The 22,026-nt window shown below is 46.3% G+C and overlaps 1 protein-coding gene across 1 annotated transcript; it reads right to left on the bottom strand.

Moving 5' to 3' along the window:
- Nucleotides 1–6,381: 6,381 nt before the first annotated feature.
- Nucleotides 6,382–20,549, bottom strand: LOC144180218 (iris-like). Its single transcript, XM_077708598.1, has 4 exons — nt 20,358–20,549; nt 14,241–14,794; nt 12,217–12,340; nt 6,382–6,806 (listed from the first exon to the last, which is right to left on the bottom strand). The coding sequence occupies exons 1-4, from the start codon at nt 20,547–20,549 to the stop codon at nt 6,444–6,446; spliced, it is 1,233 nt and encodes a 410-aa protein (XP_077564724.1). The 3' UTR covers nt 6,382–6,443.
- Nucleotides 20,550–22,026: the final 1,477 nt, after the last annotated feature.

Genomic DNA, 22,026 nt, shown 5'->3' with positions numbered 1-22,026 from the left:
CGTGTGTAAGTCGTTCTTTCTTGCTTATTCGCGAGGATCAGCGATCAAAGCTTCTCGATAAGTATTCAAAATGTGTAGGCTTCCCTGCAGTATTTGTGAGATGCTCCTATGAAGACTCAACAGTCTAATACTACGTACCAAGCAGCGGGCTCTACACGCTCATCGCACAGCAGGCAATAAAGCGGCTTTCTTCTGTTTCTTTCGTTGTTGTCTTGTATCGGATTAATGTTTCTTGCTTTTTTTTTCTGCCCAACGCAATAATTTTTCTGCGCCGTCACCAACTTCTAATTAGGAGGTTTCGGGATGTTTGGGAACCTCACAAAGGTCGTGTGGATATTTCCTTTATTTTATATGTCATACATTCCCTTCTTCACAAATTGGCTTTCATTACGGCTGCGTGCAAGACGGTGCATATCCGCAGCGTTTTTTATTTATTCACATGTAAATACAATGAGAAGGTTCGTGCTACGCAACCGCGATCGCGCCCTAAACAACGTGGTCCACAGCACTCGAAGGCGGCTTTTGTGCTCCGAATTTCTATCGTAATTATATCGTTATCATTACGAACTGAATCTCAACTAGAACAATAATGACATGATTACGGTGTTGAAAGCATGATATATAATAATATGATATATATAATATATATAATAACGTAATATATAGTATACCTGCATATATTACAAGACTCGAAACCGAAGAAGAATTGCAAATAGCTCTTTATTGCTTTTCAACCCTTCCAGGCGCGAAGAACAAATCCTATTCTACTCGGGATGGCGTTCTATGATTTGAAGAAAATTACTTTTACTCTCTTTTCCTGGACTGAGGACCCGGCCCACTAACCAGATCGGTGTAATTGTTAAAGAAAGTTTTCCCCTCCTCTTCTTTTTCCTCCTCCCGTGATTCCTCCTCCTCCTCTTGAGTGCAGTTTTCCTATAACGCATATCCGAATATCGGGAAGATATGGCTGTGCAAAAAGTTCCGAAATATTCCTCCAGGTCTTAACAAACATATATGTGTTACTATAAATTTAACGAAGACGTGACTCATTTTGCTCAATAAACCTCCATACTGGTTAGATGCCTGGTATAGAATCAGCAGGAGCGTATATACACACTGGGTTATTTGGAACTCAACCTCCAGTTTTTGCAGTCTATAGTTCATGTCGGCAAACTTTCATGCCTTGACAACGTAAAGGGATATTACAAAACGCGTTCGAGCGTTCGGCAAGGTTGCAAAAACTGTTTTACCTTACATATGATTACCGGGAATCGTGATGCCTTCTGCCAAAGCCGACAGCCCTGAAGGCCTAGAATTTATTTTGGTCTTCCATTTTCGCTGTTGTAGGTTATTAGCAGCTGACTGTTCCTTTTGTTCGAATGCTTACATGAGAAACTGACGCCTAGCTCAGACTCTTCGCGCTCCGCACAGGACCGACTTCGCAAGGAATGGGGTGGCGCCGGCAATGTTTCTCCCGTAGTGGTATCCAAAACTATACTTTAATTGACACCATGAACTAGTGTATGCGATTTTAATCCTATTATTATGATAAAAAGTTACCCACACGCCAATTCTGGTGCGGACAAGCATCAGACGTTGACCGAGCGCAAAGAAACAGCAGGGGAGCAATCCTGAGTGAAGCAGGCGACAAATGCGAGAATCCCTAAGCTGACGTCACGGAGGCGCGCTTCGCAGCGCCGCCTGTATTCGCGCTCACCGCCAAAAGCGGACGCTCTAAAAATTTGTTGGCAGCGACGTACGGCTCGCCGACTCACTAAAGGACTGGGATGGCAGATAGGCCCGATCAAAATAACCAAACAGTAAGCAAGGCCCCTGTGGTCGAAATAGGCATAGCCCAGCATGACAATGCGCATTCAAGTAAACATGGCCCCTCATAACACATCGTCTGTAATGTAACTGCAGTGCATACCGTCGCAAACGCGGAAATCTTGACCAGTACATACTAACCAAACATGATCGAGACAAGCCAGATGTCATAAACGAAACAGGACCCGTTCCCAAATTACCTAATTACGAAGCATTTGGTGTTGCACACAATACGATACGCGAGAACAGCGCAAAATTTACTATCAAAACCTTCATTCATCCAAACTTGGTTTTCGTGGGGCACGACAGAAATTATACAGATCGAGAAAAGAAGAGAGAACGGTTTACTTATGCTAAATATGTTTAGCATTCCAAGGAGCAGGCATAAATTAACTGGGCTATTTTATAGAATATTGGAAATCACCAAGAAACAAGCCCTTGTCATCACTGGGGAGCTCTATGCGCAGCATAGAGATACAGCAAGAAAACAGACAAAGTATGATTTTTTGGCAAGGCGCACTAGCAGCTGAACTCACACTAGCAACTTCCCCGAGATGCCCTACTATTCTTGGCAACAGCGTCTGTAAAGGCACGACTCCGAATCTGTCCTTCACCAAAAACATCGGCGGCCACATAGAATGGACTAACCAACAATAAAATATAGGTAGCGACCCTAAGACAGGGCATCCCAACTACCATGCAGCAAGATTTGAATAGACACAAGTGGTGTTACTCGAAGAAAACCAAATGCGTAATGTTTCCAGTGCAGAGCAGTAGCGGACTGTAATTTTTCTGTAAGTGCGATTTAAATAGTAATCGTAATTAATTATCCAACACGAAAAGTACTGGGCCAACTATTCAATTGTCAATAAAGCATTTGTAGGTACCCACAAGGGATATATAACTGCGATATTTTCAGCGATGTTCTAATTCCGAACTCGAGTTTTTCTTACTGATAAAGAAATGGGAAAAATACATCGTAACGGCTCCCCACTTGCATTAGAGCAGCGCACACTTGGTCTACGCATGGCTCAAACTTACATGTTGCTACACGAAAAATAAAACTAAAAAATGGCAAACAAAACCAGCTCCAGCTTGCGTATGGCAGGTTTACAGCTCATCAAAAATGAACAAGGGTCAGAACTGAGACAAATTGCGTGCGACAAGCCCACTCACTGACGAGAAAAAACCTACAGGCGTGACACTTATGCAAATTAGGTACACTGTGGCATGGCGGTCACTGATACACTGCTGCGCTTGAACCGAACACTTTCAGTAACGTAATAAAAGCAGTACATGAAACACACAACTGTAGACGAGTACTGTGGAGAGACAACACAAAACACGCCAGCATGCATTGCAAGTATATTTTCCGGGGCATGGAACACGACGAACGCCCCTGCTGCAGCAGTTGAGGTAAACTATCAGTGCATTTAGGAGGGAAGGCTGGGGTCCAAACAAAGACGGGAGACTATGCTCGAGTCAATCCTGCGGTACGGAACCGATGAACGACCCGCGGCGTTGCAGCACGTCCAGTTCAAAGTAAAAAAAACCTGTGTTGAAAAAACGCGTGTAGTCGTTAAATCAATCACTTGTTTCCGGTGATTCAGGTTGAGTAAACGACTTTTAATAGTCGACGAGAACGGATAGAGGTAAGAGTTGGCCAGTACTTCGAGCAACGTGGTTCTTTTGGTGCAGGTTTTGGTTACAGCAAAGTTGGGGAATTGCATATGGGAATTGACCTTTGCTTTCAGCATGTGATGCTGTTGCGTGCTCCACCATTCCAGGGCGGCGTATATCACAACCGTATTGATTGCTTGGTAGTACATCAATTGCGAATATTTCAGGTTGAGGGAGGGGTACATCCGCGCAAAAGCAGTAATGGCAGCTGGCAACTGTTCTTCTTGATCTCTTAAGTATGTTTAACGAGCCAAGAGTTTGAGGTGAGTGTAGGTGACTGAACCCATAGCTTTTTATAACATTTTTTTTAAGCTTCGGCCACAAAGATTTATAGTTGGCATTCGAAATGCAGCACTCGCAGATCTTGAGATAAGCAAGCAGTTGTATTTAGCCGGATAGGCCTGTAATTTCGCGGCTCGAGTCCAACTGTCAGCTCTAGACACCGTCTCGTTGGCGACGTGCTGAATACCTATCCATGTCTTGCCTGAAACAATTACTCCCGTATTGTGGACAGAGGCCTGTATCTTTACTTACCGCAACACAAGTAGGAACAGCAGTTTATTAATAATCACCTTCCACAAGAACAAGGGACTCAACGGCAAGCCGTGTGTATTTCCTCGCGTGGTCTACCTCCGCACACACCTTTATCGACTCGTATATATCACTGACCATTCTCTCAGAAAGCATGTATAGGCAGTAAAGGTGTGACGAACAATTCTTAGCACTTAAGAAGTAAAGAAAGGGGGCCCATGGAATCAACGGCTTCTCTGAAACCAAGAGAGATTCGGGGTACCTGCGACACCTCATCAGGCGTTGTTTGCAGGCGTTACACTGAGGAAACAGAGAGACGAAGTTACACTTTGACCCTGCTTGAAGCCAAAGTGGCATATTCATGGGGGCAGAAACTTGGAGGCTCACTAAGAGGGTTCAACTTAAATTGAGAACGACTCAGCGGGCAATGGAGCGGAAAATGATAGGCGTAACATTAAGGGACAAGAAGAGAGCGGAGTGGGTCAGAGAGCAAACTGGTGTTAAAGACATATTAGTAGAAATTAAGAAGAAGAAATGGACGTGGGCAGGACATGTAATGCGAAGCCAAGATAACCGCTGGTCATTAAGGGTAACAGAGTGGATCCCTAGAGAAGGCAAGCGTTGCAGGGGGCGGCAGAAAGTTAGATGGGCAGATGAGATCAAGAAGTTTGCGGGGATAAATTGGACACAGTTGGCACAGGACAGCGGTAATTGGAGAATAATGGGAGAGGCCTTTGCCCTGCAGTGGGCGTAGATAGGCTGGTGATGATGATGATGATGATGATGAAGCCAAAGTGGTGCTCGTATAGAAGGTTATATGTACGTAAAAAAGTATACGTGCTTCAAACGGTTTCCCACGAGCGACGTGACAGAAATAGCAGGGTAGGATGAGGGGTATCGCCGCAGGCAGCCGTCTTTGAGCAAAAAAACCGATCTATCCTCTTCCCGCACTGCCAGGAAGTGTCGTAGTCGAAGGCATGCATAACCTACAAAAAGAATGTCCAGGCGTGTGGCCTAAGTAGTGTCAACATTAGTGCAGTGACATGCCCCGGTCCAGCAGAAGCATCAGGAATTGAGTTTTGTGGGGCCGATCGAAGTTCGTGCAACGTGAGGTCTTCTTCCTGAATTTGCTTGTAATAGGAGCCTTGCAATCCTATGTTCTCAATAACCTATGGGAGAGAGATGCATGCTAAGCGTCATTGTTGGAAAAAAGAGATTCGAGGAGAATTGCTGCCGACTGCGAAATAGAGGTGGATTAGTGATCTGTTTATTATAGGGGGGGAGGGTGCAATACTGATGTCAAGGAAACATTTTTGTGACGATATTAAAGGGAATACAAAATACCTTTTAGCGAGAAAGAGTTCTCCGGACCGGGCCCTCTTTCACCGGGTGAACGTGGCTTTTGCATTTGCCGAGATAGCGATTATACTGAAAGTTTAGATGGGATGTCAGCTAGCGTTTCCCCGCATGTGTCATATTTACGCCGCAAGAATTTTACAAAATATCGCTCCTTACCTAGCGCGAGAGAGACACTAATAACTTTATTATGTTCGTTGGGTAGTCCGACGTGGTGGGTGCCCCTACTCTAGGGCTCCAGTCTTCAGGGCGCCGGTGGCTGCTAGTTAGTCCACGCGATCACGACGGAGCGATCTCTTGTGAAATCCTCGTGTAAAATAATGGGCCTTTATGTGACATGCTTCACTAGCATCTCGTATATTTCCACGTGTACAGGCCTTTCCTTTCTTTGTCAGAACTTTTCAAACATTACTGAATGATCTGTTCTTGTGCGCCGACAAAAGCCCGTGTGAAAAGAGGGAGATATTGACGTGGCATGAATAAAACTCTTGCCTCGGTCCACAATTGTGCAGCTTAAAGCGGTGCACACGACGGTTCTGTCACTGCATAAGTACAGGGGATAAATGGTTTGGCTGAAGGATAAGTAGCCCCTCTTTTTAAAAAGGGTGATGATTCGGTGGCTTTATCTGATCTTAGAGCCTCGTTATTGGCATTTTCTAGCAAGTAATTTTGAACACACTAGACCAACTGGGCGCCACCTTGTACACTGGTTTTTATGGGGTCCTTTGAAACTCCATGCTTACTTACAGCAAGTTAGCATTCATGTGGATCTAAAAACAAGTTACAGAGGCAAAGAAAAATAATTGAGCCATACATTTCGACCAGCATTTTAATGAGGCACTTATCAAGCGCATATCCTCCATTCGTAAAAAAATCCATATACGACCGGTATTGTGAAACGCGAATCCGTGCCCGTAAAGTGGGACGCTAAAAAATTAAATTGTTATTAAACTTTAAAAATCCGGAGTTTTAGAAGTTGGGCGTTTTTTCACATGCAGTGAAGCATTTAGCACTGTTCGTCCAGCGCTGACGAAGGCTCTGCGGGGATCCTAGTCGATATCATCAACTTTGCGTACACTGCCGATAAAAAGCACTGTAGGGCTCGGCTTGTGGCTCTGAACAAGAAATAAGAATGGGTGGTCCGCAGTAAACTCCGTCGTGTGCAAGTCGCGGCGAGTCATGACGGACACCGAGGCTGCCGCAGCCTCCGTGCCCTCCTCGGTAACCTCCATGGACGCACGGTGGAGGGCCACAGAGATTCCTCCGCGCGTTCCGCAGGGTCCCCCACTGGGCGCTACGATGCCGGACAGGTCGGCGCGGGGGCCGAACAAGTCGGTGACTCCCATCGCCGACAGGTGGTGCCGCAAGTTTGTTGTCGCTGACAGCTTAAACCGCGGCAGGCTCAGCCGGACCTTGTGGAATAGAGTGAATACACTTGAGCAACGGGGGACTAAAAACTATCAAGGCGAAAGACATTGATAACAACAGAAACGTCAAAACCCAATAAATTGAATACAAAAAGCGACGGCACTCATCTTTGCTGTTCGCACGAATGAGATTGCTAGCGAGCGTAGGAGACATTTTATTGTGTACGAATGTTGATTCATTTGTGATTGAGAGCAGTATTGCGGCATTAGCGCGGATTAAGGACGACTAAGATTAATCAAGATACATTAGGGTGATTAAGATCAATATGAGAATAATGATTGTTTATTGATTGAATGTAATGATTACTAAGCTGGGATTAACGTGGGTTAAGAATAGACTAAGGTGCAGTAAGATCAATTCAGGTAGATTTAGGTCAGCATTAGCGTGGAATAAGATATCTAGGCAGAATATGACTAAGAATGGCGGATTCAGCCTGGAATTAGGCTGAAATAATGAAGAAAAATAGAGTTGCTGCTGTATGGACGGGTTAATGTGGAAATGACGGCTCCCGTCATAATACTACACTAAACTTTCGCCTTCAATAAACGTAAGCAAACCTACGTGTCCCCGGAAATTTGAAGCTGTCACCAAGATCTCAAGAAATACGGACCAGAAGCGAAGAAACAAGGACTCTGGTCTCAGAATACATGGATGTGGGCACCGCTATTTGAACAGGTTTTTTGTGAAGGTTGTGTTATCTGGCCAACATGTCTGTTTGCTCTTGCACCATGACATCTCACATTTATGAAGCCACAAAGGAAAAAAGTGTAGCAACTCTTAGCATCTAGCATTCCCATGGCCATAATGATTCATGTCAGCGACACGCCCGAATTATAAGCTACACCTAGAATATCGAACATATTCACTAGTGGGGCCTGCCATTTATCCCGCGAAGCAAGAAGTGTCACGAACACTGAACCAAACCTCGTATGTTGTATTGGCTGGACATTGAAAATAAACAGTGCGCTTTTGTAACATTACCCGCCGGAACTGTGAATGCCTGCCCACATGTCGTTTGGCATAACTGCCTGCGGCAAGCCTCGGAAACCGAACTGTTTCTCACCACACGCGCAAGGCAGGTTGAATCATACCTTCTATTGAACTTCTCTGTACTGTCTCTGGTTAGTTCTAACCAGTCACTGGTAGCGTTATCAGTTTCTGCACTATCACTCAGTCTAGGTGCATAAGCGAAGGCCACACCTTGAGGAACATATGCAGTTTGCGGCGATGCACTATGCATGGGCCTACCATCAGCTGGGCGGATAGTTTTGGGAGTGCTCCGATGTTTTTTTTTGTCGACGATGGTTAAGAGGCAGCAAACGAACGACACAGAACAGCGTTGAGTACTTTAGAAAAGGTAATAAATTTTCTAGGATAATAAATTAAGCTGTATTCTCATGAATCGGCGAAGCAAGGGTGACCTGAATTCGATAACTATTCATATTTTTTAAAAAACTTGCGGCTGGGATAGCACGTTCACGGTTTTCGCAATAACAAAAAAACAGAAGTGGGACAGCCGGGATGGGCCTATCGCCAGTCCCATCTGTTCCTTTTCGTTGTCTGTCCTGAGCAAACTTTTATTGAGACCACAATCCACGTATAAGCCTCTACCAAACCAGACATGTGCGCCAACAAAGAAAATGTTGTAACGTTTCCAGTTAGCCTTAGCGGCACGTAGGCACGCCAGGTGGATATTTTGTTATCAGCAAAATGCATATGTAGCAATTGTTTACACAGACTAATGCTAATTAGGGATTTATTGCGGTTTGATAAAAAAATTAACCATCTTCCCGTAGGGACACCCTGAGTAGTATGCGAAGTAGCCATGGGGTCGACTCAAGTTGCCCTGAGTTTTCAGTTCGATCGCGGCGTTGTGGGAGGAGAATGAGGGGATCAGAGCGCGTGCGCGCGTCATTTATACCGCGCAGCTACAGTGGCACCCCCAGCGGAATATGCAGCGGCTACCGTCGCGTCTCCAACCCTAAGGTGCTTCGCATTATCGCGCGGGGAGCCGCAGGTGATGCCATTCGTTGCACAATCCCGGAGAGGAGAGGAACTTCGGAGAGGAAAGGAGGAATGCCGCAGAGGAGATGAGCGTCGGAGAGGAGAGGAGGAATGCCTCGCAAAGTACTCAGGGTTTCCCTACGGGAAGATCACGACGGTGGTTGAACGCGAAGCTACCTCGTGATGGATTCTTTGGTTGCTCAATCCCTAGGGGCATCCTGCCACAATCATCATCAGCTGTGGCTGGCAAGGCATGCGCAGAGGGGCTGTGGACGCCGCACAACGGCGCCCACACAACGGTGAAAAAAACAGGCTCGACCATAAGCTGCTTCGCATCAAAAAGGGCACAATTTGATGCGATACAGATGCCCAGATTTGAAACTTTAGAGTTGGCAAATAAAATAGAGAAGCGCCTTACTTTGTGAACGCGGGTAACGCACTAAGGAATTTTGGAGTGTTTTTTATTCTTCAATTCTTTGCATAGAAGCCTTGGCCCAGCCAACCATGAATTATTGTGCAGACGTAGCCTACACCTCTCTAAAAGCGTTTTAAAACTGCAAGTAAGGCTTGTGCTTTGTACCCTGCGTGTGTTTAAAGGGACACTGATGACAAAAAAAGTCGTTCTATACCAATAGATTGCCTCATCGAGAATGGAAATATTGCCAAGGTGGGATTTCTAAAATAGGGTAGAAAAGAATGAAAACGTGAAGAGAGGTGTCGCCGCTACTGGCTCTACCAGCAAACTTTCTCGGTAAGTGCTTAAAATTGCGTGATAAACATTTAGTAAAAACACGCTATCACACGTTCATAAAAACCTAACTGGATGTTTTTGTTGTGTCATATTTTAACCTCAAACACACAAAGGGGCTAGAAACAACATTATGAGAGCCCAGCCGATAGGTCAGGCGGCGACCCCAAACGCCAACAAGCTCGTTTCGGCTTTGGTGCAATACCTGCTGCAATACTCGGCTAGAATATTGTGCGACCCCTGTACAGTACTGTGGACTTAGCCACTTTCATTATAACCCTCTGTGTGCATTTGCAGTGCTAAAGAAACATGGCAGCGCATATTTTGGCTAAAGTGAGTGTTCTCAAGTGTATGGAACGTTGAGTGCACGCAACGCCTTCTCTGATTTCCGCTCAATGACGCATATCGTCCATAGTTGGGACAGTACTGCTATGCGAGGAGGCGTGCAAGAGCTGCCACAGGCAACTCGTTCGACGTCAATAGTAGGGCTTCCTGAAAAGGACAATGTGGTTGTCTTCAACAAAGCCTTACTACTGATCAGGAGTCTCATTAAAAGACATTTTGCTTACTGGTCCGAAGCGCACAGCACGTGGGATTTGGGGAAAACACGACTGATTTGACCGAAACTAACGAAACTGCTTGAGGCGTGGTATCTCTGTGGGAGATCGGGAAAACACGACTGATTTGACCGAGGCTAACGAAACCGCTTGGGGCGTGGTATCTCTGTATTTTGTTACTTCTACACCCCTATACACCACCGCTACCTCACGTGCTTTCAGTTTATCGGGGCACAAGCAGCGGCTGCTGCACATGAAATCACTGCGAGGGAAATTATAGAGCGAAATCAGCGATTCGGCATGGAAGCAACAGTAGAATGAAAATAAGAAGGTCAGACTTCCCTAACTTGCTTGTTGTTCGGTGTCCCTTTAAGCCATCCCTAGCCTTCATTCAGAGTACTTACACAAGATTCCGAGTGTGGGCACATATTCTTCATGGTCGACTGTTCTAGCGCTTGCCTTGTAAGCAAATAATTGATTGATCATGGTTTCTTTGTGAATGCCGCAGCCGCGTCCATATCAACTTGTCGCAGTATTAATTACTCTAGAAAGAGCTGTCCCATACGTTACCACAGGTACAACTTTCCTAGTTCACCAGCAATAACTACCGGGTGTGAGGTGGAGCAGCAAACTATAGGCCCAATATTTTTTTTTTCTTTCAGGGCTTCCCAAATGAATCTGCATCCGCAGCTATAAGTACGTTAAATGCAATCAGTACTTCTGGCCTTGCGTTTCAGTTGGGGACGTTAGTCCTTAAAGCTCGCCAGATCTTATGTCCTCTTCTAACGTGGCGAAACCTTCAAGGTGTGCCTTACAGCTTACCAAAGAACGCCATTTTTTTCTAGGTCAAGTTTCGGGTGCCAGTTGACATCGCTGAGCCTCAAAGCGGGGCGTTAGGCTTAACCTCTGGCCTTGGCATACCACGGTACACGCTTCCCTCGGCTTCACATCAACATTTGCAAAATACAGTCGTAAACGGGCAAATATTGGAGGCTTCAGACACTCTTACAGCAACTTCACAGATGGACTACGTCTATTTAAATGTGAAACGTTCCCTCTTAACTGCAACGGTAGCTGACGTGAGTTTGTTATCCTGGCTGCGTGGGGAAGAGCTTTGGTATGGAATGAATACTGCCTGTACCGATTGCTGTACGCGGACGCTATTGGGTGGGGCCCCAGGTCATTTAACTTCCTTAGAGAAAAAAACTCTTGTTGTTTAAAGTGGGGCAAGACCAAACCGGTTTTGTGGCAAAACCTGTTATCCGGCTTGAATGATCACCGTTTATTCCTGCATCGCCTCCTCTGGGCCGGGCTCACCCAAGAGAGACTGTTATGTCCCTGTGGACTTTCGCTTGTACCACGGGGATACACAAGACAATGTAGACGCTCTCACCTTCTTTACCGCCTTCCCCATCCCTGACTAGACCTTGAGTTCCCCCTTCCGAATAAAGAATAATAATAATAATAATAATAATTCCTGTTTGAAAGCCGCATAACCACATAACCGGAGTGATTAGATTACGTACCTTGTTAACCAGTTTTGTATCTGGATACTCGGATATATGAATTTCTGTTTTGTACTCCAAATATATTGAAAAGTGCAAAACGGTGATAATGGTTAAACAACACGAATATTTTTACTGTATGTTAAACGTAATTTACAGAATGCGAAATATTGCGTTTCTCACATGATATCAATATCGAGACGCTCGAACGGAATAATCGAATAGCGTATGAGCACCTCTGTTTGTTGCGTTCGAGTATTTAACTATCGGGTGAGCCGGTTATGGAAACCGCATAAACTCATTAACTGTTGTTGAAACCCGGATATCTGGATAACCAGCTTCCACAGGGGGAGTCACTCAAAGCCGATTCAATCGCATATCCGATATGACGAATATTCGCAAGCACTAGTGGCCACTTTTGTGGAGGCCATATTCTTGCAACAACAATAGAATGCACACGACACAGGCTTTTCATTTTTAAATCGGCTTTTAAAACTGTTTGTTTACCGAGAACGTCGAAGCGCGAAATGATGGAAAAACACATTAACTTATCTCATCTTGGCAACTCGGACATTCTTACCTTAACGGAGGCGTTCACATTGGCGATCATTGTGGATAGCTCTGATGGCGTGACACGCTTTTCAAAATCTGCGAGGCCGTCTCGCTTGTCCGGAAGCACCACGACCATGGAAGCCTTCAGACCTCTGCAAGGTACCGTATTTTGAACCCGATGAGAAATTGACCTTTATTGTGTCACAGCTCATATTATTCGGCTCTTAAAGGCCAAAAGGAATAGAACGTTTCTTCCTTATAAAATTCCGATTTCGTATGATGTGAATAAAGATACTGGACGCTACAAAACATGTGACTCCTGAAATCGGCGTCAGCGTGCCGGTCGCCAAGAGGGAAATTTACTATTTTAGCCGATGTGAAGAGCAGGTGGCAATACGGACGCTTGGAAGGTACGTCGACTTCCCAGTGAGTAACCGAGTAACATCGCCACGCAGCAGCACGGATGGAAGCTTGCGCACTCGTCTGGGAGAAACGGGCGGTACGCTACAGGTTGTCCCGCTGCCCAGACATCCGGTGCACCAGGCCACGTTTTCTGTCTCCTTTGCGTCATGAGTGTTCCCGCACTACGCTGGCAGGCAAAGCGTCATCTTATTCAGAGACATCCACCGCGAACGTGTCATCAGTGAGGGCACGTAGCGCAGGTGCTCGCGCCCGCACGCTTTCTGCACCCACCTTCGCACACATGAACTGGCAATCGGGGTGATTTCCGTGTGCCTAGACGTTAAAGACGCGAGAGGAACATGTGACTCCCACAGGCGTTTTAGCTGAACAAGAAGGATTTCGTGAGGTCCGCATTCCCAGCAGGCAAGTTGCTCTTTATCCGTCAGTGATTCGCAGCTACTCGACGAGGTTCAACTACTGTGTAGGCGGCAAAGGCGGCGGATACATATTCTGCGGAAGCGGGTATTTCTCTGTTCGGACTGATAAGCACGGCTATATGGTCCCTAGAAATAAGGGACCATAACGGCTGAATATCACAGCAGCTGCGGGAGTCTAGTGCCTGCAGAAAATATTTCAAACAGCCTAGTAACCCTGTTGCATTAAGAAGTCCGTGTCTACGATGGGTTCTCCGGCTTCAAGAGCTGCTTCAAGATGCCCATTTTCTGAGACGCGTTCAATGTCAGATGCCTTTGAAAGCAAACAAAGCCAACCGCGCCATTGGCTAAGCCAACGCCTGGACCTGCACAGAGGGATCACGGCGGCCAAGGCCCAGAGCCAGGCGGCAGCCACACGTGCTTTCCGCTATGCCTAGCTGTGTATGCCAGTGCGGCGCAGGCGTAGTAAGGGAGCGGATGACCCCAGCCAAACCATCGAACAGCGCTCATTACTCGCATATCAACACTTGAGCGAGCAAACCGAGGATTCCAGTTGGTCATTAATGCGGCCGCATTCGCAACTCTGAAAAAGTTCCTTGCTGTCGTGGGGGAGTTTTACGTGCGGTTGATTAATTCTTGCTTTCGAATACAGTGAACGCATTGAGATGAACAATGTTGTTTTTTAGCGTCGCTACCAGGATTAATTTGTTTTCTAATGCAGCGTTTACCAATAAGAGTTTTACAGACTAGATTAACTTTGTCTGCATTAGAACAAAAAAATGTTGTGATGTAGCGCTAGTTATATCGCTTGTTAGTATATGCAGAGCAAAAATGGACTCTGGACAAGAGAAGGGGAAAGGTGAGCGCTTCCTTCAAACAAGGTTTACTTCGGGGAGCGTTCATGCGTATATCCCCGAAAGAACAGAATACGCTTTCTAGCACAAGGAATGTTAACTGTTTTTCACAACACCCAACGGAAGTGGTCTCTCGCATTCCGGCCCGGGCGGAAGTACAAATATTCGCCGCTTCAAACGATTTCGCGCGAAGCCTATTTTTGCTTTTCCCTATCGTGAGGCGTTTTTAAGAAAGAGGTACGAAGCCACACTGTGCTGTAATGCACGGCTGCTTTATTAAAGATCGGTCCTTTATTGACATTGCCGCAACGCCACCTAAATAACGCCAGAATCTAGCCGTCAAAAGGATGGTGCGTGCTCACCTGTAGGGTAGTATGATTAGGCTGACTCCAAGCCCCTCGTGATGGCCATAGTCGTACTTTCCCATTTTGTACATCATCTTCACGTTGCGGCTATGGTCAGGCGTCTCGTAAAACGGCTCCTCTGTTGTCAGCTCGGGGTCAAACTGGTTCTCCCAGAGACCCCTGAAGTATGCTGCATTTATAAGTGCCAGGCAGGTAGCAGAATCCACCGATCCAGCGGGAAGAAGCTCGGTGATCTTGGACGCCGTCTCAGCGGACACCCAATCGTTAATGGCTCGGCGGGCAGACTCCGGGTCCCTCGTAAAGTCAATGTTGGCCACCGATGCGCTGTATGACGAGTTGAGAAGCGCTGAGAACTCGGGGAACGGGCTAGCCTTGGGGCCCAGGTACAGTCGGTTCGCCAGCCGAAGGGTTACTGGAGCCAGCGCCGCTGCTTCGGCATTTTCAGAGAAACTGCTGAGGCCTCCCATGATCGCAGCGAATGCGGTGTGGATCGCACGATCACCCTCCCAAGCCTGGGCACCAACGGCTTCCGGGCTTTTTAGAGGGTCGTGCTGGGCAGGAAAGGCGTTTAGTTGTAGACTGTGCAGTACACTGTGCAGGCTGACTTCCTGCTTTGCTTTTTTTATGAAGGGGGGGGGGGCGCCTCGACTTGTAACTACTTGCTGATTAGCTTTAATTTACAATGATAGTGCCTTTATGGTTCACTTAAGAGCTTCAACTGGTTGAAAGAAGGAGAACAAGTGAGCTTCCATGGGGTACTGCGCTGAAGGTCACGAGTTGGTTTTATTGCTTTCACGTATGTACGATTTGGTAAAGTTGATACTTGCAGATTTTTTATGGAATGACGCTTTGAGATTTTTATATACCCAACCGCTGCACGGAACGAACACTTGTCCATTCACGTATGCAGTTTGCCTGTAGTGTACTGGACTTCCTTCGCGGCTATTTTTAGGGCACTTATAAGGTTTGGCCCGACACTTTTAAATTCTTTAGGTTTTCTTCTGCGAACTGAACGCGGGAATCCGCCTGTCCGTCTGTTACACTTGGTGTGTCGCAGCTACAACGTAACCAAGAATGCTAATAAAAAGGCAGTGGGGCCTTTCCTCTCTTATATCCGACTCCTACTATTGCCCCTAAAAAAACGCCTTTCCAGCGGTGCATCCGTGTACAGAAGTGAAACTGACCAAAAAAGGCTTGTTTAGCAGTGGTTCTTGGGGATCGAAGGGGTATTAGGTGACAAGGGCGTAGCCCGGCAGCGGATGTCTTGCAATGTCGGAACAGCCCCCGAAATGTCATAACTGGTACATGCCCCCTCTTCTTTCGGCGTTATTTTTGTCGTCCATACTGTTTATGTACCGCATGTATAAATTTAACTGTCGACTGGAGAATTAGATATTGTTTGAGCGCAGACTATGCTTCGTAACTTTTTCTCCGGCGGCGTATAACCCCCCCAGAAAATATTTCTGGCTAAGCCACAGTTACATGGTATAATTAAAACAATCTCGCCGAGTATATTCTGATATCAGGCTTCTTATGTTGCAGATAAATCTCTTCCCAGCAACAAATTTCGGTACAAAAGTTACGTAGACTCTCAGACGGCCCCTTGTTAAGAGTTTCATAAGAATGAATTAGATATTTTGGGTACGCATTTCTTAAAAACCCCTAGGGGATTCATATTTTCATGTGACCTCTCATGTAGGCTTTAAAATGCATCCACAGCAAATCTTCATTGTATAGCCGTGACTATCACACAGGTCTATGCATAGTGCTTCGTACGGATACTCGGGTCTTACGAATGCATTCATTGAACCGCGCTAGAGCGTATACGCGATTTTGAGGAGGAGCTGGAGGAATAACTTTAGTTTACGCTGGTTAGGAAAGGTTGTCGTGTGCTAAGCAGAGCGGTCTATGCAGTTTTGGGGAATTTCACTTGGAAGTTTACGCAGCTTTGATGATTTTTTTTCAGGGTTCTTTCTCTGAGCAACCATGTAGAAGTTAGTACTGTTCTCGTGACATATTGGTTCGAAAAATATAATGCCGCAGGTTCCTTGGTATTGTCATGGCTGCCAAATGATTGTCGCAAATAACGGAAAATCTGCGGCTGCGCTACCTGATAATACCACGTGACATTTTTCATATATCAGAGTACCCAAAACGAAGCGAAAATTGCACGAGGTTTTCTATCAATGAATATGCTAGGGAAATTGTTAAAGTTTGATATCCGCAGCTAAAAATACCAAGAAAATGCCGAGCGCACGTACGTGGACACACTCCTCGTGGTCATTGCCCAGCAGTTAAAAACAAGAAAATGCCGAGCGCTCGTGTGTGCGTGCCTTGCGGCTGCCGCCCGGCGTTCCCGGCCTATGTTTGTCAAGCCAAGCATACGCAGTTACAAAGATTGTCCAAGATTCGCAAAAAAATTCCAGCGTCCGCCGTAATCTGGGCAACCTTTAATCGGAACGAGAAAGACACGTCATCGTGTACGCCATTCCAAGGTTGTGTCGAATGATTAACACTTCCAAAAAAATTAGGGAAGCTCACACTTATAACAACAATCCTGAAGTAAAGGTTGTTGCATCAGCAGCGAAGAAGAAAATAGGCTGCAATCGTGGACTTAACCCGTCGGAATGTGAGGTACAGCTTCGCTACCTTCAAGATTTGCACGTCAGTGTGAGCGTCCTTCATTTTTATTATTTCTTCTTCGAGAGAAATTCTGTTGAGCGAAAAATATGTTTAATAATATTTCAGAGGACCTAGAAAGCCCTTAGCCAATTTATCGCGAGTTAGGAGAAATGTCAATGCTGGGGCGTTTTGGGAAACATTTCAGGAACGTCACTTTTCATACTGTGTATAGGGTTCTTCATTTCTGGGTAAAACTAATTTTACCATATTTATACACCCGGAACGTGTTTGTCTAGCATTCAGTTAAACCCTATTTCTCACCGAATTGAACTTATCGAAGTAGCGATCTGCACAATACTGGGCGTACGGTCCGCGGTTCTAGACCAGTACTTGCTGGACGCAAGTGCCGCAAACAGAACTTTCGGTCTCATGGAGTATTCGCATGACTCTACCGCTTGCAACTCCAGGCTGGTAAACGCTGCACTGAAATAGTTCTGCTAGCTAACGTACGCTGTGATGTCCAAAGAACTTTCTCCTAGCTGAGGTACGTTTAACAATCGGACAGGTCTTCATTGGAGACCGCAGCTGAATGCACAGAGGCTGATAATGTATACGTAAACAAAAAAATGTGTAAAAGTAGGAGGGAGGAGGGGGGCGGCGTGCAGATGCAGCTATAGGCTTCATGCCCGTACTGATTAATTATATGTCTGTTCTGCTGTTGCAAGGTTTAAACGCGCACGTTGAACGGCCCAATGGGACCAGTCCGGGGTCCTTAGTGGCAGAGCGGATGGGGTTTTTTTTTGTTAACCTATGCTCAGACTATCGACGCAAGAGCCGTATCGTGATCTATGGACGTAAATTCATTGATTAGAAGGTTTAACGCGCCGACGCAACGCAGCGATGAGGTGCGCCATCGTGAAGGGCTCCGGATTAGTTTCGACCACCTGGCGATCTTTAACGTGCGTCGAAATCTCGTACATACAAGCTTTTTTGCTTTTCGCCCCCATCAAGTCAAACCCTGCCGTAACCGGCATGTAGTAAGTGAAACGATCCTGGCCAATCCCCCAAGTGGGTATGCGCCACAAACTGCGCAGGAGGCCGCCTGGTTCTTGCTGCGGCAGGAAACTAAACATCCCCCTCGCGAGGGGCACGATCAAATGCAGAGCATTTTCGGGGGCGCACGACGTTCCCCCCACAGGCAGTGAATGCGTTGTATCAGCAGCTTCTTGATGTAGTTTGAATGAGTCAAGTATATAAGGCGCGTTCGTAGCCCTCCATTCTGTGTCGGCTTTGTGGCGCAGTGGGTAGAGCACCATGTACCTTGCGTTCCGCCCGCAGGGTCGTGGGATCGAAACCAGGCGCCGGTAAGTATTATTTTTATATAGTGTAGGGGGAGGGGTGCAAACGACGATGGACAACTAGGACGGGTGACATCGTGAGTTAAAGAAATGCTCTGCATTTAAAAAATCGATGACCAGCGTTTTTTGAATAAACTGTTTTACTTCCTAAACGTTATCAATGTTGTTTACGGTCATCATTACTGACCCGTATCCAAACGGACGCAACATTGTTTAGAGTATGCTAGGAAGTCCTCATATCCCCTCAAATCCTGGCTTGAAAGAAACACTAAATTTAACACTTTAGTGTTAAGAAGCTTGTGATACATAGTGCGTGGAATAATAATTTGTGCATCTGTAGAACTAACCCGAAAGTACCCGAATTTCGGAATGAGTGTGTCAAAAATCCGATTTCTCCTCGATTATCTGTTTGGAAAATGTCACCCCATTTTTACACCCTCCGTTTTAACAAAATATAAAACCCGAAAATGAACCACCATAACTTTACAGAGAAGGTCTTGAGGCGAATTCAGTATAGCCTTTTGAGGAACTAGAGGTGGCAACCAAAGAATGTTCGACATTCCATATGCACAGGCATTTCTCTCGTATTTTGTTCCTAAAGCTGGTCCAGTCGTTCTGTTTTTGCGTTACGTGTTCCTGTTAATAATTAATGACAGGTTGGAGGTGTTACTAGGGACGTCCCCCGCAAGCCTGTTGGCTTGCACCAGCGTTGGTGGATGACTTTTAAATGGCAGAGGTGCAAGTAGTTAGTCTTAGGTGGTAATAAATGTTGCAAAAGCTGCTCTTGAAAACAAAAAAGCTGGTATAAGTAAAAAGGAAGTAAATATTTTACATGACTTCATGTAGCCCAGTGCAACCACACACCGAAATAGTTTCATGCTGTTAAAACTCCAACCTCCCTAATTCTTTGCTTTATTTATTTGCCGTATTCCTTTTTTATCTATGTTACCAACAAACGAAACGCAGGCCCGGAATAGTCAATTGGGACAGAATCGTATCACATTTTGCCATAGTTTAATTGGAACTGAAATTTAATTAGAATTGGAATTTTAATTGGACCTAATTGGAGGATTCACCCTTCGTACTCTGCCCTAAATGCCAATCTGGCACCCTAAGCAGAAAATTAAGATTTTTGTTCCCTAGTATAAATCTTTCCGTTTGCGTTTCACTCATTGCTGTTACAGTGCTTCAAGGTTCTTTATATATTGAAGACCCAGCGAAACAAAATGTGTCGAAAACTTGCGCTCCCTCTTCGCATACATGTGTCATTGTGCGGTTCCCCTATTTTACCTTTCACCGCTGGTCTTCCCAATAAGCATATCGGCCTTTATTTCAAGCTCTAATGCAAAGAGCTGTATAACTAAAGGGATCTGTTGGCTCTGTTGGCTGCTACAGCATGCGAAACCGCAGAATGAAGGTGACTCTACACAGTGTTTTCTCTCGTGGCACTAAGTGATGCAGCCACGTAAATAGTAGAGTACTTGGCTTCGGAACCCACGGAACAGTAAGGTGCGCGTAAGCGCGTGTGACATCACGTTTATCCTAGAGTAAAGCATTGCTGTACATTATGCGTCATCACTTAACGTGTCTTCAACGCTTTTTTCAACTTTTCAAATCTTAAATGCTCGCAGAACACAGTCAACCGGCACATCCAGTACTCAAATTGGGGTCGCAAAATACCTCGGCGAAAAATTGCTGCTCCATGCCCATCATATACCTTAAAAACTTAAAACATTTTTCTTTCTTTCCTGGTCTTGGCGTCCTTCGACCGCTGGAATTACGTCATTACAGTGGTGTAGCGGCTATTGCCGGCTTTCATTGAGTTGCAGAAATTAAGCATTCAACTGCCACTTGAAAAATAAAGCCACGAAAGCATAGGAGAAACAGAACTCGTACCTGCTGCGACGAGCAAATCACGTAGCGCCGCTCCGTGCTCGCAATAACTACAGTTTTCGCAGTACATCGAGACGCGAAGGAACGACTGAAAACGTTTATCGCATGTCTTGCAGGGTCCCCTCAAGACCCGCTCATTTTGTTTTCGCGCATTGTGAAGCTGGCTCGTGGCTGCTGAAATTGACATGGAATGATGACTACTGCGGTGTGCTCTCAGATCAGATCTGGAAATGAAACTCACGCGGCCGAACAGCGCTCTGATCTGCCTGGCCGTGTCGTTGCGGGCTCCGGCCAGTGTCATGCAGAGCGCCGCAGCGACGGTGAGCGGCGAACACAGCACGTTTCTGGCACTGCCGTTGCCGTCACCGCTGGCCAGCTGCTTGTACAAGTTTACGGAGAATGTGAAGAGCAGTTCTCCGAATGCCGGCTCCATGGATGCCCCTACGTAATCGAAACCATGGCGACGGCATGAAACGATTGTATGAGAAGATAGCACCGCTCGCACGTTGCAAGTAGAAAATATTTGGACCCATTACCGGCGAACAGTACTTTAAAAAGCACGCAGACCACACCTGTGATGGCCGTTCCGGGGTGGGCTAATTTCTTTTCTTCAACCTTCCGGGGCTCAGGACGACTCCTTATCTGTATACCCTGTGCCCCTTATTTCAGTATTCGCCCTACGCAGTATGCACCGGGCACTGACCATACGCAAAACATTTCTTTTTTCACTATGCAATGCAAGCACCATGCGTCGTTTACTGCGTTCCTTTATCGGTGCTTGCCTACGGAAATTCCATCGCAAAAGGTTTACAGCGAAGAACTATATGGCTAACATCGCGCAACTTCTTAGCTTACTTGAGGATACGGAACAGGCGCACTTGTGGTGAAGTAACCAACGTGTGTTTTGCATAGCAATGCGAAACATACGGGAAGCTAGGTCCAGGCAGGCGTCAGCTAATCGCCTTGTGCCTCATTTACCTAGACAGCAGTGTATTCTGTTGTATTTTATTGTACTGTGCGTGCAAACATAGTCTGTCAGAAATAAATTGAATTGAATTGAATTGAATGTTATTGATTCCTTAGGTTGAGCTCGGGCGGATCATTTACCGGCACATCTTGGCAGGCTAACACAGTATGATCCAAAGAGGAGGAAGCGTCCGGGAACAGAAGGTCTGAAGGGGTGCGTCGACACATTCCCAGTTTTCTGTGCGACGCTCTAAGCGCACTTCGAGCCCGAACGTGTTGCGAAAATTCGCACAGTGCATACGAGAGCAACACCATTACAGGCCAGGGTGAACAAGCAAAGCTAAGCGTTTACCTTCTTTCTTACGGCTCAGCGGTGGCACCCTACTCGCCTACGGAGGAGCAGTGCGCGGTCGACTCGAGTTTGTCTCCTCTAAAGAAACAATGAGGGTGCTCACGGGGAAGCAGGCGAGGGTGCTCACGGGATGAAAGTCCGAGTCAGAATGTATGATTTCGACGTTCCTTCGGATTAGGTACCTCGCGACGCTTAGGGGCCAGATTTTCTTGTGGTAGTCGGGTGATTAGCTTTCTCGCAGGCAGTCCGCCTGTTCAGTTCCTTAATGTCAACTTGAGCACTCAGTTTCTGCGGGTGGATTTCGGGGTTTTTGGCGCCGAGCCTCTACAGCTTGTTGGCAAAACGTAAGCACAGCGAAACAGCTATGGTTGTTACGCCTCAGCATACTGAAGGCAGACCTCGAATCTCGCAGCATCACCGCTTTTCTGTTGACGAAAGTCGGCTCCCGATCTCTAATCACACCCTCCGTCAACTAAAGGCCGCGATTACACACGTTGGGGAGCTGCTAGTTACGCACCAGTGACATTGTATGGCTCAAACGAAGCCAGGCGCGATGAATGCTCCAGAGCCTTTGCCTGGTCTGGCAGCACGG

This window comes from Haemaphysalis longicornis, unplaced genomic scaffold, assembly GCF_048455015.1.
Source record: "Haemaphysalis longicornis isolate Haplotype H1 unplaced genomic scaffold, Haemaphysalis longicornis Haplotype H1 scaffold_4, whole genome shotgun sequence".
Lineage (NCBI taxonomy): Eukaryota > Metazoa > Arthropoda > Arachnida > Ixodida > Ixodidae > Haemaphysalis > Haemaphysalis longicornis.
This window is presented reverse-complemented; position numbering and strand designations above follow the sequence as displayed.

Excerpts from the sequence above, each read along its gene's own strand:
- LOC144180218 (XM_077708598.1), bottom strand. The coding sequence starts at position 20,549 with ATGGAGCCGGCATTCGGAGAACTGCTCTTCACATTCTCCGTAAACTTG. Across the intron at positions 14,795-20,357 it reads TCAGAGCGCTGTTCGGCCGC|CACGACCCTCTAAAAAGCCC; the intron begins GTGAGTTTCATT and ends TTTCCTGCCCAG. Across the intron at positions 6,807-12,216 it reads ATGTGAACGCCTCCGTTAAG|GTCCGGCTGAGCCTGCCGCG; the intron begins GTAAGAATGTCC and ends CTATTCCACAAG.